The following is an 18553-nucleotide window of genomic DNA, read 5'->3' as shown; positions in this document are numbered from 1 at the left end:
AGTTCAGTTTAGCAGTGAGGTCACTTAGTTTTGAGCAGAGCCATCATGATCCTGCTTTGGTTGTGTCTTCCTCTTGTCATGGAATATGTATATTGCTTCTTTATGTAGATGATATGATTCTCACTGGGAATGACATAAAGAAGACTAAAAAGACCAAAAAGAAGCTGACCAATATGTTCGAAATGAAAGATTTGAGGCGGTTGAAGTGTTTTCTTGGGCTTGAGATAGCTTACTCTAAAAGAAGATTGTACTTGTCCCAACATAAGTATGCTACATATTTGGTTATGAAAGCAAGATTGGCAGATGACTCAAAACAAGTAAATTTTCCCGTGGAGGCGAACTTGAAGATAAGGACAACTGATGGTGTTTAGTTAGAGAATCCTGTAATATATAGACAATTAGTTGAGAGCCTTATATATTTGACTATATCTAGACCAGATATAACTTATGCAGCTCATGTAGTGAGTCGGTTAATGAGTATTCCCAGATCAGTTTACTTAGCAGTTGTACTCAGGATCATTAGGTATGTTAGAGATTCTATGCACTATGGCATATTTTTCTCGTCTTCGTCTAATAAAAAGTTGAGAACCTTTTGTGATGCTGATTTTGGAGGTTCTACTAGAGACCTTCTTTCCACTACAAGGTTTTGTGTTTTCCTTGGAAGCTCCTTGATCTCGTGAAAGAACTAGAAGCAGCAAAAGGTTGCCTTGTCCACTGCAGAAGCCAAATACAGGGCAATGGCTCAAGTTGTAGCTGATATTATTTGGATTCGATGACTATTAAAGGAATTCAGAATTCTATGTGAAAAGAAAACTCAATTATATTGTGACAATATGAGCGCTATTCATATTGCAAAGAATCCAGAGTTTCATGAGCGCACTAAGCACATTAAAATAGACTGCCATCAAGAAGGGCTTATGAAGATGGGATTATAGCTTTAGAGCATGTCAACTCAAAGAATCAGATTGCAAGATTGCAGATGTGTTTAAAAAAAATATTGCCCCTTTGTATTTCAGTTCTTTCCTTTTCAAACTTGGAATGATTCTTTTACATCCTTCCAAGTTTGAAGGGGAGTATTAAAAGTCTGTAATATAGTGTAGCATAAAGTTATGTAAAGTATCTTTATTAGTCCATTATGTACAACTCTATAATAAGAGGTATGCTAGTCTTTTTAGGCTTTTAGTTTTTGAAGTCTCAAGGGGGTTGACCCTTTTAATGTGTATGAGGTTCCTCATTCAATGCATGGAATATACGAACATTAGTTTCTCTCCCTCTTTTGTTGAGTCTCCTCTAACCCTAATCTCTCTCTCTTTTTCTATTTGATTTCTAACAATAAGAAAAATATCCTTACACAAGATTTGCATTAATAAACATATTATAAATATGCATAAATTTACACACGTATCACTCACTAAGTCACTTCCTAACATGCTCCATCATGCTGCACATTCTTTTTTAATGGATAGCTTGTTATTGAGGAACTAATGCCAAACCTTGGTGAGCCCTTAATTGAATGTGTTAGTGATCTCATTTTATCCCAATGATTCTTCAACCCTTTTGTCCACTGTTCTCTCCCTTATGTGAAATGCTGGTGTATTTGAATATACTTCTTCTCATGATGGATGAGGTTAAGTACGATCACAATAGCATTCAAATTGTTGCAACATATGATAGGTTTCTAGAATTTTCTATTCAAGGAACTAAGAAAAATGATGAATTTGGTCATTACAACAAATTTGTGAGACCATGGGCTGATATTCTGCTTCTATGCTAGATCTCTGTTATATATTTACTATTCTATGTTGAAGGGTGCAAAGGAGAGGTCATGGTCTCATATTCATTCTCTTCTCCTTTCTCATGTGCCCATTAGACTTTTACGAAAAGGAAATGGGGAGGGGTGTTGGTTGGGGACAAATTTGGCTGAAATAACACCCAAGTGTTGCATTTAGATGCGTGACATATCCCTACACATCCTTTCTCTTTGATTTTTCTGTACATTTTCTCCCAAATGCATAACATGTGTTGGATTATAATTAGATGTGGTACACAAGGTGTGGTTAGTTTGTAATTCATCTAAGGGTGGATGAGTGTTGGTTAATCCTGATCAGGAATATGCAGTGGAAGAGTAATTCATTGGGTTGCTGGTACTTGTGCTTGCCCACCAAACAGAAGGCCATTAAAATTGCATGTAGTTGATTATGAATTGATTCTTCTACTAGGTCAGCTTCCAAATAGGTTCATATTTCACCAACTTTTCAGTGGCCTTGTATTCTTCATGCTCCATGAGTGAAGGCCAAGTTCAGTTTATGATGATGGTTGTTGCTCCTCAACCTACTGTTTATCACTATGTGGCTTCTCATATTTGATCATTTACTAAGCAACATTTACTCATGCCTAATGTTCTTTTGGGATCTTCATTTTAAGCAAGGTATCCTTGCTTTAAGAATTGAGATTCATTTTATTCCAGTCCTTTCATGGGTTTACCTCGGTAAAATGTTCATTTGCAAATCTAATTTTTACTGCCTATATTTGTCATGCTTCCTTTGTAAATTTGACAACCAGCACATGCTTCCAGCAATTATAGTTTTGTAAATCAGAGATTGGTCTAGTGTTCACAGGAGTTGCATGATTCCAAATTTAAGATCAACTGAATGATCAACTTGTTTGGTCACTCCACTACAAATGTCTTGGAAAGTTCATCTCTTCTTTCTGTGTTGTTTTTGCCACAATCACCAAGCCACTTGAAATTACCTCCATAGACAATGTGCCATGGTTTTTGTTCATAAAATATGCCATTAAAAATTCCATGAGTGGCTTTGAGAAAGATTGGTATGTGCCTTGGTCATGTTAGAGTTGTCCTGCACTTGAACCATGTTATCCATTTAAATCATATATTGTAACCACCCCAACTGACTCTCATAAAAATAATGGTTTTTTTTAAACAATTGCAGAAACTCACCCAAGGATCCGGGGCATCACAAATTTACTATACCAAACCACAACCATATCGTGCATTGAATCAAATGAAGTGATAAATCAAACTTTATTAATTTAAATAAAAAAGTCAAATAGTCTAGAACATGAAAATCGACTATATCAAATCATGCCATCTTGCCAGAACCCAAAACACCAGTCACAACTCTCGCAGTCTACAACCAGCTAGTCTAGGACATCACTGAGCATCTGTGCCTATAAAACAATTTTAAGAAAACGGGTAAGAAGCGAAGTCCTCATACGAATTCTTATAAAAATTAAAACAGTAAAGGAAATAGCATAAATCAATTCATGCATAAATTTCAGAGGAATCATAAGAAACAATTTACCACAATTATTCTACCATTCAAGCATTCAACTAAATATCATGCAAACACAAATATTATTCGAAATCAAATAAACATGAATGCATGAACTAATGTTGAACAATAAAATATGCATGAATGACTTATTAAGTTATTTATCAGAGTTTCTTTTGCATGCATGTCCCTATTAAATGCACACAAATTTAATTTTTACTTTTCCTTAAACCTGCAAATACTCAAAACGGGCACAATTCTCAAAGTTCAAGTTAGGTTTCCAGTTATAGCTTAACACACAATTTGTATTTTGTTACTGGATTTCACACTTGTTCTTTGACCGATATCAGGAATCAACATCATCCATCAGAACATTATAAATCAACATCTAATGCCAGAACATTAGAAAAATCAGCATCGACTGACCCCACTTTCTTGGTATACCAATAACTACACTTGAGTCAACAACACCACCTCCAGACAAAGTGGTTGAATTTGTCTAAAACCGTGGCCAAGAGGTGAACCACCATATCGGGTTTAGGGACAAAATCGCACACAGAGTTTTAGTATCCTCACGGTCTCAAAAAATCGCCATCCAAGATTCTCATACTGTAGAAGGGACATCAAGGAAGAGGTTAATTACACTGTTTGGTTTCTTTTATCATTTCAAATAAATTTCATGCTCTTTACACAAGAAGTGTTTTACAAATCAACATGCACAAACAATTTTGGGCCCTGACCCTCACAAAACAATGTAATTAAATTTGAAAAACGAATAATTTTCAGAAATAATTTTTGCAATGCATAAATAAAATCAATAACAGTTGGAGCAACACATACTCCTAGCCTACACAACTCGCAGTGGTTCACATCTGACCACCTGTACATCTCAAAAGTAGTTTATGCAACATGCAAAATTTCAGTGAACATGGAACACACATTGTTTCCAAATATGTTCACAATGCACATTCAAAACACAAAATATGAATGTACATTAAGCGAAGTACATACGCATGCTAATACAATGCTTGCAGAACGCATCATTCATGATCAATTTCATGCATAATCAGCCCAACATGCATATGATCACAATCATGCAAACATCAAAATTAATTTCAGGTTCATGCGTATGATATGCACAATTGCAAACTGATCAATTTAGGATCAGATTTATGTATCATCTCAAAAAGAATACATATCTCAATCAGATTTATGTACATGACCAATTCCATATACTCAAATCAACTATGCAGTAAATTTACCACTGCTGGTCTGGTCCATGTACATACTCAAAATTATATACATGTATCGACAATAATAATAACTATGCAATCCACGGATCAGATTCATGTACATGATCAGATTCATGTACATGAATCGACCACTCAACCATAAATACATCATAGCTGGTTTGATTATCATGCCAATAACTGGGGCTGATCCATGTACATGATCAAAATCATGTACATGGGTCGTCCAGCTGAAAATATACAAGCTCACAACATGTTGGCTGATCCATGTACATGAATGGAATCATGTACATGGGTCGGTCAGACCAAAGCACATGTAAACCAGCCTGTTGGCTGATCCATGTACATGAGTTGGCTAGACCAAAGTACACGTAAACCAACCTGCTGGCTGATCCATGTACATGTTCACAAACATGTATGTGGATCGGCCAGACCTGTACCACATGGGCAGCATGCTGGCTGATCCATGCACATGATCGTAATCATGTACATGGGTTAGCCAGACCTCTGTACCCAACTCTAACATGCTGATCTGCATATATATATAAGTATTGAACTTGACAAAACTGAAATATAAAATATATGCAGATGCATGAGCATGTATCTCGACAAATCTGAACCAAAGCAATATATTCAGGAGCATGAACATGTAACTCGACAACATCTAAATCAAAACAATAAATATTAAGATTCATGGTCATGCTACTCGGCCAATCTGAATCAAAGAAATAATATTAAAATGCATAAGCGTGTATTTTGACAGGTCTGAACCAAAATAATATGATCATGTACTTGGCAGATTTGAACCAAAACAATATAAGCATGTGGTTCAACAGATCTGAACCAAACAGTATAAGCATGTGGTTCAACAGATCTGAACCAAACAGTGTAAGCATGATTATATGTAACTCGACAAAACAGAAGGTATTTAGATGCATGTATATATGTAAATCTGAATCAAAGACATATTCAGATGTATGAGTGCTAAACTTGTCAAGTCTGGATCACACACATACATTCAGTTTTATAAAAATCGACCAGCCTAGAATATATATTTACATATATAGATATTCAGACTTATAAGTATTTAGAAATCGACAAGTCTGAAAACAACAAATACATAATCCGATGCATGAATATTAAAATCGACAGGCCTAAACTATGCTTATTTACCGATGCATGATCAAGAAAATCGACAATCTGATTTACATGCATATTCTCAAATGCATGAGCATGAAAAATCGGAAATCTAACTACATGCATTTTCTCATGTGTAAAATCATTAAAATCAACAAATCTGGAATATGTTTACATATATTTCAGATTTGTTTACACAGGGAAAATCAATAATCACAAAGAAATAAGCCTATATATATATATATATATATATATATATATATATATATATATATATATAAAGTCAGCTTTCTCCTTTTCCCTCTAAAATCATGCTTAAATCGATTTATATGATTCCCTTTCCCGAGCGAATTAAGAGAGAAACTCGTACCTTGATTCATAGCGTGAAAACAAGTAGACAATCGATGGATGCTTTGAAAAAATACTTTTCCTCTTTTCTTTTTTTCTTTCTTTCTTTTTCTTTTCTCTCTTTTTTTTCCTTTTCTTGTTTTCCTCTCCCCTCACTATTTTTGCTTCCTTGCTTTTTTTTTTCTCTCTCTCTCTCTCCACCTCTCTCTCTTTCTAGAATACGAATTCTAGAGAGAGGGCGATCCTAGCCCCTTTTATATTTTGAGTTTTGATGTAAGTTAGTCAAGAAGGGGGTGACGTCTGTTAAAATACATGTAATTCAGATATATATATGTGTGTGTAATTGTCTAAAATACCCGATAGGGGTATTTTAGTCATTTCACAAGTACCCGATAGGGGTACTTGTTTTTCTTATTTTATTTTCCCTTTTATTTTTTGTAAAATATATTTTTTATTTTTATGTTTTTTGCTCACACAAAAGGGGCCCCACCATGTAGTCGATGGGGCCCCCAACGGTCACATTTGTGACCGTTGGGGGCTCCCAACGACTACATGGGGAGCCCCTAGGTGGCTCTCCTTTTAAGGCCTCTTGGCCATCCCCCCTCTCCTTCTTTTGTGTATAAATAGGGGTGAACCCCTCTTGTATTCTTCACTCTTAAGAGCTCTCTCTCTTTTTCAATAAGAGACATTTATATTTTTATGTTGTGTTGTCTCTTGTGGGTTTGGGTATTAGCCTTTTTGTTTGTTCATTAGTGGATGTTGTAAGTGCTTAATGCACTCTTTGCTTTTCCGCATATTTCATTATATGGTATCAGAGCAAGGTTTATGCTCTTCTTCTTAATATAGCTAGTTGTGTAGCTATATTTTTTTCTTGTTGTATATCTCTTCTTTTATTCTCTTGTGAGTGATTAATATGGAAGGAGAACAAAAGATTGATCTCTCCTTCAAGCTCAATGGCTCCAACTACATGATGTGGGCCGCCGCCATGGAGAACAACCTCAAAGGAAAAAAACTTTGGGGATACGTTATGGGCACCATTCCGGAACCACAACTTCAACTAACTAAGATGGATGGTGATCAAGAAAAAGCTCTTGAAGGAAATGCCCGCATGAAGGCCATTGAAGATCACCAATCTAAAATAGAAGATTGGGAAAGTAAGCATGCCAAGATTCTTGCTTGGTTTATGAACAATGTGGAGCTCAAGATTTGCGCCAACATTGCCAAATTTCGGATGGTGAATGAAGCATGGTTCTTCATGAAAGGTATGTTTACTCAAAAAGACCTTGCTCGTCAATTCTTTCTTCAAGAAAAAATCCGGACTATCAAGCAAGGAGAAATGAGTGTAAGGGATTACTTTAGCACTCTTGGTCCTCTATGGGATGAACTATCTTTACTAGAACCAAAATGGGTTTCTAGTGTGGATGTGGAATTAAGGAGAGAACAAATGGAAAAAGAACACTTTTTCCAATTTTTACATGGGCTTAGGCTCGAATATGAACAAGTTAGATCTTCCCTCCTACATAGATCTAAGCCTCTTCCCTTAGAAGATGTCATAGCCGAAATATGCCAAGAAAAAACTCGTCTTGGCATGATTAAAGGAGGAGATGATGTCTTGGCCGTATCAAAACCCGGCAACCATATGAAAACTTACAAACCTCCACATTTTGGAAGACAAAATAATTATAATGGCAATTATAAAAAAGCCATTGCCATCATTGTCAAGAGCCGGGTCATATAAGACCTAATTGCCCTAAGTTGAATGAAGCACCTAAAAATAAGGTTGCTTCCGTTGAAGAAGCTACTCAAAAGAAAGAGGAAGCAATCAAAGGAAAGGACTCTTTTTCGCTTGCTCAACTATCGGAAGCACTACAAACTCTACTCAAGATTCCATCAACTTCGGGTGCCGCCATAGCTTCTTCCTCTCCTCCAGGTATGTCGTCTTGGATCCTTGACTCTGGAGCTTCCTTTCATATGACCCCCCTTGAAAATGAGCTTTCCGACTTATGTAATAATTATAAAAACTCCTATGTTTCAACTGCCGATGGTACATCCTTACAAGTAAAAAGTTTTGGAACCTTAAACTTTTCAAAAGATTTCTTTGTGCTAAACATGAGAGTTGTACCTCAACTTAACTTAAATCTCCTCTCTGTTGCTCAAATATGTGATCATGGATGTGAAATCTCCTTCTCAACTAAGGATTGCTCTATACAGGATCTCCGGTCCGGGAAGCAGATTGGGCAAGGCCATAGGAGGGGAGATCTCTATTACATGAGCAACTTGAAACTCCCCACTAACTCTTTTTGTAACCATGTCCAAGATAAAAATATTGATATTTGGCATCAAAGACTTGGACATCCAAGTTTCTCAAAAATGTACTCCTTTCCATTTGGAAAAAAATTTTGTAATGAGAAACATTTTGTTTGCAAGAATTGTATTTTTGGCAAAATGAAATCTACCCCTTTTCCAAACCGAACTTTTGTGTCTAAAAGACCTTTTGAGTTAGTCCATTCGGATGTTTGGGGTCCTTCCCCCGTCATGTCTAAAGGAGGGTATTCCTATTACGTCACTTTCATCGATGACTACACTAGGTATGTATGGATCTACTTTCTCAATTTAAAATCCGAAGTCTTTGACTTTTTCAAAAAATTTCATATGATAGTTAAAAATCAATTTTCAAGTAATATTTCTACTCTTAGATCCGATTCGGGTGGAGAATATTTATCAAATGAATTTCAAAACTATTTAGAAGTAGAATTTGTCATCAAAGATCGTGTCCTAGGACTCCCCAAAAAAACGGCTTGGCCGAAAGGAAGCATAGACACATCATGGAAACCACTAGGACACTCCTTATTTCCAAAGAAATTCCAAAGAGTTTTTGGGCCGAAGCGGCCTTAACCTCAACTTAATAAATAGAATGATATCTTCATCCTTACAAAATACATCTCCATACGAAAAACTATTTGAAAGAACACCCGATTTCAATAGATTAAGAATTTTTGGATGCAAATGTTTTGTCCTTACTCATAAACGGGACAAATTATCTCCTAAAGCTATTAAATGTGTGTTCTTGGGATATGGAGAAAATCAAAAGGGTTTTAGATGTTTTGACTTGAAAAATAACAAACTCTATGTATCCAAAGATGTAACATTTTTGGAAAATGAAAATGGTTTTGTGAAAACTAAAGATATTGACGAAAGTGAATATGCTTTTTTATTTGATCTTCTATCTCAAGAAGATGAGACTCCTCAAGAAGAGGAAATCTCTAATGAGTCTTTGAATGACCTAGAGGAAATTCCTCTTGATAATGTTATAGATGAAAATGATAGACCAATCCAAACCTATGTTAGGCGTGGTCAACAAACTCATATGAGCGCCTTAGAAAAATACTCTCAAGGATCCAACATAAAAGAAACCTCTTTAAGGAGATCCGGTCGGATCTCCAATCCTCCCAATAGGTTTGTTTTCTATGAGTCCCTAACTCCAAGATATAGAGCATGTCTAATTGCGTTGCATTCATTTCATGAACCCTCACACTATAATGAGGCCAAAGATATTCCCCAATGGGTTGAAGCCATGAACTTAGAGCTTAGTGCCTTTGAAAAAGCAAAAACTTGGGAAATAACTTCGTTACCCACTGGAAAGAAATCAATTGGATGTAGATGGGTCTTCAAAATTAAAACTAAGAGTGATGGTTCATTAGAACGTTATAATGCACGGTTAGTAGCTAAAGGATATGCTCAGGAATATGGTATAGATTATAAGGAAACCTTCGCACCTGTTGCTAGAATGACTAGTGTTAAGACTCTTATTGCTATTGCGTCAGTGAAAAAATGACCTATCTATCAACTCGATGTTAAGAATGCATTTCTAAATGGTGGATTAAATGAAGAAGTTTACATGGATCCCCCACCAGGAGTATGTATTGGTAAAAATAAAATTCTCAAACTTAAAAAGGCATTATATGGTTTAAAACAAGCCCCAAAGGCTTGGCATGATAGATTTAGTAATGTAATGACAAGTTTGAATTTTCGTTCATGTTATACTGACACTGCTTTGTTTGTGAAAAATGCAGGGTCTTCAGTAGTTATTTTACTACTTTATGTTGATGATATGATCATCACAGGAAGTGATGAACAAGGCATTAATGATATTAAGAAGGTTTTGAAAGAAAATTTTGATATGTCTGACCTTGGTTTCTTAAGATATTTTTTAGGAATTGAAGTGGCGTATTCTCCTCGAGGATACATTCTCTCTCAGATGAAACTTCCTGCTGACATCTGTTCCAAATCTGGTATCTCCGATGATAAGAAGACAAAAACCCCAAAAGTCATCAATGCAAAATTAAGGTTGGAAGATGGAACACCTCTCGAGGATCCTACTCCCTACCGGCAACTTGTTGGGTCTCTAACCTACTTATCCATCACTCGGCCAGACATTGCTCATGCCGTCCACTCTGTCAGTCAGTTTCAACATGCACCTACAACCGTGCACATGAGTGCAGTCTTAAGGATCGTCAGATATATCAAAAATACCATAACTAAGGGAGTTTTTCTTTCCTCTGCCTCGTCACTTGATTTAATTGCTTATACTGATGCAGATTGGGGAGGAAATCCCAATGACCGAGTCTCAACTACCGGATTTTGTGTTTTCTTAGGTGACTATGATTTCTTGGAGATGCAAGAAGCAACACAAAGTATCCTTGTTCTCGACGAAAGCAGAATATCGTGCTATGACCATTACAACCATGGAACTTGTGTGGCTAAGAAGCCTCCTCAGTGATATGGGCATTGTCATCTCTACTCCTTCGAAGATGTGTTGCGACAACAAAAGCGCAATCTATATTGCAAGCAATCACACCTTCCATGAGCGTACTAAGCATATTGAGATGGACTGTCATTACGTACGTGATGAATACCTAAGAGGAACCATAGCACTACCTTATGTCATATCAGAGTACCAGTTGGCGGACTTCTTCACTAAGGCTCTTGCGGCTCCTCGATTTTTGTTTCTCCTTAACAAGCTTTCGGTTATATCCCCGTAAAGCTTGAGGGAGGGTGTTAAAATACATGTAATTCAGATATATATATTTATATATATATATATATGTAATTGTCTAAAATACCCGATAGGGGTATTTTAGTCATTTCACAAGTACCCGATAGGGGTACTTGTTTTTCTTATTTTATTTTCCCTTTTATTTTTTGTAAATATATTTTTTCTTTTTATGTTTTTTGCTCACACAAAAGGGGCCCCACCATGTAGTCGATGGGGCCCCCAACGACTACATGGGGAGCCCCTAGGTGGCTCTCCTTTTAAGGCCTCTTGGCCATCCCCCCTCTCCTTCTTTTGTGTATAAATAGGGGTGAACCCCTCTTGTATTCTTCACTCTTAAGAGCTCTCTCTCTTTTTCAATAAGAGACATTTATATTTTTATGTTGTGTTGTCTCTTATGGGTTTGGGTATTAGCCCTTTTGTTTGTTCATTAGTGGATGTTGTAAGTGCTTAATGCACTCTTTGCTTTTCCGCATATTTCATTACAACGTCCCCTCTAGAGCACTCCTTAGAGAGTAGAGTTCTACTAAATGTAGAACTCTATCTCTTCTAGATATTTAATTTATTTTATTAATTATTTTATTATTATTTAATTTAATATTCAACTCTATGGGATAGAGTTCTACCCCATGTAGAACTCTACCTCATCCTATCTCTAATTTAAAAGTTTTAAAATGGCCATGGATGGATTTCGGATTCGGATCTAGATTCAAGATCCAAATCTGGATTTAAGATCTAAATCCATATTCAAATCCACATGGACCCTACCTGGACCATATCCTAGCCAATATGGATCCTGGATTGGGTTCAAATCCATATTAACTTGGATCAAATGGAGCGGATCTAGTCGGATCCAATCCAGAAAAATGTCAAAAATCGAGGTCGATCATTTTTTAAAAATGCATTTTTGAGCCAACCGTAATCTAATTTCGAAAAAATAGGTCGCCAACGCGATCTACATTCTAAGGTGGATCTAATTGGTCATACCTGAATTTTGCTTCCAAATTTCGTCTGAATTTAACCTTAATTTTGCTCAAATTCAAAGGTTAAAAACTGAAAATTTCTGAAATCATAAATAACTCAAATAGTTCATGTTAGAGGGCTCTGGGCCATGCCCAAACCCTGCTGACGTCACCTATATTTTATGTATTTTCTCACAATTTTATCAATTTGATAAATATATATAATTTAAAAATTATATTTTTCGATTTTAAAAATCATGGAAAAATACACGATATTACATATACAATCTTAATCCCTGGAGATTAGACTAACATGAGTCTTATGTAAAAAATGGGTCTTCTGAGAGTCATTTTTGGATCAAATATAATCCATGTACAGCCCTATGACCTCAAAACCCTCTGAAAATTAACACTGCTGGCATTTTTTTCTTTCTGGACTATATGTTGGTAAATGCTACTGTTGAAAGGTGGCTCAATACATCATGTGGGAGTCAACTTTAACACGTGAAAACAGTAAAAATGACATTCTAAACATGATCCAAAGGTTAAATTTTGCTTTTGGATATCAAATCTATGTAAATCAAGTGTATACCACCATAATTTAGTGGTTCAGTACAACAGTAGACTCACATCACACCTTTCATTATGAGGTGATATCTTAGTTCTTGGTCTCTAAAGATGTGTTATTAGGTGCTTCATTTACCTCATGGAGGCTGAGCCTAAGCCTATATTTGAGAGATAGCTGTCCAGACACTGATAAGGGATGTACGGATTCTGGAGAAGAAAGTGTCTTGTGTATCTCAGTGCTTGTGGTTTTAAATGTTTGATATTTGCGTGATCTGTATTTCAAACATTGTGAAGGTCATGCTTAATTTGTCTCTCCTCATAAGCCAGAGTAACAGAAAGCTTTTCCATTATTATTGATTTTTGTGGTACTTTCTAATGTATGAGCATTCTTTCTTCTATAGGGGCCTGGAAGTTACGGGCTTTTGCAGTATCCCTTGCTGTCAATGCAAAATCAACCTGGCTTTCAGAACATTGTTCCAGCTGTCAATCAAGAAGCTGCATTGCGCGGTATGATGATGCTTTTAAAAGTAATGTGCCAGTCATTTCACTACTAGAGCTGAAATGGTAATGGATTGGTCTGCTTTATGTGCTAGGCCTTCAGTATCCTGTGGTGTATCCTGGTAGCATGATGGGTCACAGACCTATAACCAGTGCACCTGGTTCAATACAGCCTGTACAAGTTAATACTAATTCTTCCCCTGCAAATAGCAATACAAGCTCCTCACAGGCTGAAGGTCAGTGAAATAACTATGAACTGAGGTATTGTATTTGTTTCAATTTTAAGGTATACTTAATGATTGTTTCGGTATTAACTGGATGTATACAAATATCTCCTGTGAAACAGGTCCTTCTGGAGCAAATCTTTTTATTTATCAGATTCCTCAAGAATTTGGTGATCAGGATCTTGCAAATGCTTTCCAGTCTTTTGGTAAAGTATTGAGTGCTAAAGTCTTTGTTGATAAAGCAACTGGTGTTAGCAAATGCTTTGGTAAACAAACTCTTCATCTTATTTTATTTATGATATAGATGCAGTAGTTCTTTCTCATGATAAATCAGCTTTGATGTTCTGTAGGTTTTGTTAGTTATGACTCACCAGATGCAGCACAGTCTGCCATCAATATGATGAATGGCTTCCAATTGAGTGGTAAGAAGTTGAAGGTACAACTAAAGAGAGACGACAAACAGAACAAGTCGTACTGATGTAAAAGGCAATCTAACACTGCAGGAAACACAAAAGCACATTCTATGTTGGTATCTGGATCCAACTTCACATTATCAGCTGCTATGGGCTAGATGGAAGATTTTTTATGGTTCTATATATTAATCCAGCCCATGATGTCATGAAGGTGGGAACTGGCAGTTCTTTACCAGGATTGGCATCCTTTTTTGAATATTATATTGTTTGTGCAATTTGCACCTGGAAGTTTGAATTTGTAGACTGTGACATTAATTATTCCATTCAATTAAATTGTTAATTTTTTCCACACATTATTTGTGGCAACATGCTGCAGGATTCTATAATTCATTTGGCATGTTTGCACTTTTCTTTTCCTGAAAAAAGAGGAAAAATCTATCCATCTCATTGTGCAGATTGACCTGCAGTGACTTTCTACTCGTTTCAATCACACCTTAGATGAGGCATTTTAGTTTGCATGAAATATTTAGGTTGACATTCTATGAAGCTTGTAATGTTGTGTGTGTGAAATTATCCCTTTGATGTAAACCTCTGTATCTCATTTTCATTGTTGCTGTGATGTACAAAGCTGTTGGATATGTTGAGTAGCTACAGGTGTTCTTGTCCAAGCAATGTTCTTAAAATGGTGTTTCAAAGTCCCAAGTTATGTGAAGTGCTTTGTTCATGATGTAGTTTCTGTTGGAGACTCGTATCAGTGTGCAGTGAAACTTCAGGTACCTTGTAATCCTTGTACATGTTGATGGTGTCGCTCTTCTTTGTCAGGTTTTGCATTTAACCTTTATGTTGTTCTGCCATGCTTCAAGATTCAGTGTGGGTATTCAAGTGATACATGAATCCATGGTAGCGACTGTAAACATCTGATCCTTGGTGTTGCTTTGCCATTTAGAGGGTCTTAATGTATGGTAGAACCAGGGTTACCGGAAGCACCATAGGACCTGGGGAAGCGTGCTTCCCCGAAGTGCATTTCAGAAGCGCGAAACGTGGCGCTTCCGAAACATGCGGAGAAGCGCCAAAAAAAATTTGGGAAGCGCGTTTCTCCTTTTTTTTGTTTTTTACTTGTTTTTATTTCTTTTTTCTCTTTTTTTGCTTCCACCTCGCTTCCTAGGTCGCTTTCGAGACGATTCCTGATTTGCTTCTAAGTCATCCCGCACTTCCCGCTTCCTAAAATTTTGGAAGTGCCTCGCTTCCCGCTTCTGCTTCCTGAATCGCTTCCCACTACCGCTTCCCTGACTGCCAACTCTGGGTAGAACACACCATAATGCATTCTTACGGTTGCTGTCCACCATGCTTTAATTATCTATTCATTACTTCTTGCAGGTACAAGTTGTTGCCCCATCACACTGGTTGTGCTTTTTCTTCTGTTTCCATTTAAGAAAAAGTTTGTGAGATAGATAAGATGCAGCTTTGCAAGTTTCTTTCTATAGTTGTGTCTATTGTTGCAAGCATGAATTGAATGTTAAAACATTTGACGTTTATCATTTATCTGATCAATGTTTAATATACTTTTTTCATGTATAAATATTGAAATCCTTTTTCATTATCACAAAGTCTAAAATTGGAGAGTTTATGGCTGAATTACATCTCAAGTCTCCTACATGCCTCCTAGGTTCATTTTCTGTTTCAGGTGCAATTGCTATGGGTTTTCAGGTGCAAAAATGTATGCATAGAGAAGACCACACGGAATTCATACCTAGCTTTGAGTTGATGCACTCAATTTCGATACATTGACTAAATTTCATGATTCACTTCATTCTTTCTTGTGGTATTGAAACTTGTTTTTAGAGTAGTATATTTCAATTGATTCATTCATTTTCAACACATTGACTAAGGCTCATTCTTTATTCATTCTTTCATATGGTATTGAAACTCTGGTTTTAGTGCCTGTAATTTATGAATGATGTAATTAGTGGCTGCTGGCAGTGATATTTTTGCCCTAATATCACTAAACAGAGGTTCGGCCATCTCCAACAAAGTTAAGATGGAAATGTGTAAGCAACCATAGAAAACTATACATGCAAGGCTAAATCCATAGAGATAAACTGCTTTTATCGGATCTTGTAGTGAAAGAAAAACATTTTAGACTTGGATACTATTTGTTTACAATGTGTTTTTGCTTCCTGTGGGCATTCACCTGATATCCCTTGCATCCATTCTACAATGTCATACATCTATGAACTCTTCCGTAGTCCATTGTCTTTTGCCCATTATTCTTCATTGCACAGCATGCATGCACGTACAGGCCTCCCCTTACATTAAAATAGGCTTGTTATGATAGTCAGATTTTTATGATTTTTTATTTTCATATTTTCATGTTTGTTTTTTGGAACCTGTCCTGCATACCTAATGAATATTAAATTGTGGATCAAGTTTCATATTCTTTGAAGTCTTGACTCCACATTGGTTCTCTGAATGCAGGACAAACAAGGTACTGTTGATTGGGAGCATTTGGCAACTGAACTGTTTCTTGAATGGAAAGGTGATGTTTTAGTTGATCTCATACTGAAAACACATCGCCATGAAGATTTGTTGAAATTTGTGAAGTTGGTATGATGATTATGGCGATGGAAGTTAAGATATAGAAGTGAGTGCGAACCTTATGGATGCGTCGAGAGACAGTGTGATGATGTTGCAGGAAGGCCGATTAAATAGTCTGAAAGAGAAGGTCCATGGGAGGGTTACGATGTGGCTTGTTAATACCACATGGCAGTGTAGGGCTGCATTAATGTGTTCAACAAAGCCTCATAAACCATTTTGTGAGATTAAACATTGTGATTTTTCATACTTTTATCAAGGCAAACACCACTTGCCAAGTACGTGTATCACTCATTTCCATGAGCACTTGTTTTTTCAAAATTGTTCTAGTAACATATATTCATCAAGCATCAATTTGAACCTAATTGTACTTGGATGTATTCTCTATAAATATTAAATCCTTTCCTTTGAAAGGTGTTCCTGCTATAATTCAGTAACAGTTGTGCTAGATTTTATTTATCTTTTGGTTTGTTTATTCTGACATGATCGATCGAGCAGGCTTCATCTTTTATCCCTCACTTCTTTTGTCTCTAAAATCTAGTTGTGGTTTGGTACTTTTTCTTTCACGTGTTTTATTTTCACGCACATTCTTTTATTTGTTATTCTTTTCTTTTTAGCTTGTAGCTTCTAGTGTCTTTCATCTTTCAGGTTGTTTTTTTTCTATTTCTGTAATGCATATGAAAGAACTCAACTGGCTGTAGTTGTTCACTATTATGCATTTGTTGTGTGTAGACGTTTGTCATGAAATGAAAAGATAAAACATGCTGCCATGGTAATGGAAAGGTGTTGTTGAACGATCACACTGAAGCTGTTCAGAACTTCAGATTCTTCGCCAATGCAGTCTCAACTAAGGTCATGTGTGTGTGTTTGGGCCTGTGTGCTGTGTGTGTGCTTACATGTGGAATTGATCTTTTTTCGTTTTAATGTTCCATGTTGCTGCTTCCTGCCTTATTTATGTGAGTCCATGAGGAGTGGTTCATCTTTTTTTGGTAAGTCATTAGTCACACTATTAAATTATGAGATTAGAGTTGTCACATTTCCTAAAGAGCTTGACATGCACTTACACCAAAAAAAAAAACGCCCCCATACACGCGCGCGCACATGGTTTGCCTTGATAGAAATTCATAGGTGCAAGCTTTATATGATCATTAAAGGGTGTGGTCCCACACTTGGTGCTGAGGGATATTCTATGGTAAGTATTTCACACAGGCCTCTTTATATAATCGTTTTGACCCCACAGACGTATTTTTTGACATAACGTCATTTGTTGAATTCTGAAATTTTAGCATGTTTGATAGATTTGTTAAAACTCTTGGAAACCTGATTACGCAATCTTGACTAGGCAATTGGAACATGTTTTTTTTTTGTCAAAAAGTAACTGTATTTTAAAAATGCTATTGCTTTTAAGGGTGCCTTGATCATTTCAATCAGTTGGCTAATATATATATATATATATATATATATATATATATATATATATATATATATATATATATATATATATATATATATATATATATACACACACACACATTCTGCCCCTTCAAAATCCTAGTTTTTTCACATCTAACACCATAGATGTGATCTATAGGTTTTATTTAGTGGGAACCGGTCCAAAATCAATGGCTATGAAGGCATCATTTTTTCCCAGCTCATGAAAATACATTTTTTCATAAAAAAAATATGATCCAAGAGTCTATTCCCACTAAATCGAGCATGCTAAACACATCAAACGGTTCAGATCTATCATAAAACACTTCAAATTAGAAAAGAGGGCTTAATATGTTCAATTCTCTCTCTCTCTCTCTCTCTCTCTCTCTCTCTATATATATATATATATATATATATATATATATATATATATATATATATATATATATATATATATATATATATACACACACACACACACCGTAGGAAGTAGGTGCCTGACCACTTTTTGAGCATGACCGAATGAACGCGTGTTGAGCGTCCATCGTACGTGCGTAATGGACACATGCTGAGCATCCACCGTGCATGCGTGATGGACACTCAGCATGCATCCAGCATCAAAATGACCTTTAGCGGTGCTTTTGAAGTACCACTAAAGGTCTAGGCAGAAAGAATAACATTTAGCGGTGCTTTTGAAGCGTTGCTAAAGGTTTTGGGGAAAAAAAGACCTTTAGCGGAGCTTCAAAAGCATCACTAAATGTCTTTTTTTGGAGCAAAATCATGCT

General features: G+C 36.2%; 1 protein-coding gene across 1 annotated transcript in view; it reads left to right on the top strand.

Annotated features, from left to right (window-relative positions):
- LOC149820714 (RNA-binding protein BRN1-like) overlaps positions 1 to 14150 on the top strand; it is a 70802-nt gene extending 56652 nt beyond the window's left edge. Inside the window, exons 7-10 of the mRNA XM_089983672.1 lie at positions 13012 to 13117; positions 13204 to 13344; positions 13455 to 13598; positions 13683 to 14150. Coding sequence (XP_089839798.1) covers positions 13012 to 13117; positions 13204 to 13344; positions 13455 to 13598; positions 13683 to 13810 — 519 coding nt within the window. The 3' untranslated portion in view covers positions 13811 to 14150. The remainder of the gene's footprint in view (positions 1 to 13011; positions 13118 to 13203; positions 13345 to 13454; positions 13599 to 13682) is intronic.
- Positions 14151 to 18553: the final 4403 nt, after the last annotated feature.

This window comes from Nuphar pumila, chromosome 12 (assembly GCF_984573655.1).
Source record: "Nuphar pumila chromosome 12, dmNupPumi1.hap1.1, whole genome shotgun sequence".
NCBI lineage: Eukaryota > Viridiplantae > Streptophyta > Magnoliopsida > Nymphaeales > Nymphaeaceae > Nuphar > Nuphar pumila.
This window is presented reverse-complemented; position numbering and strand designations above follow the sequence as displayed.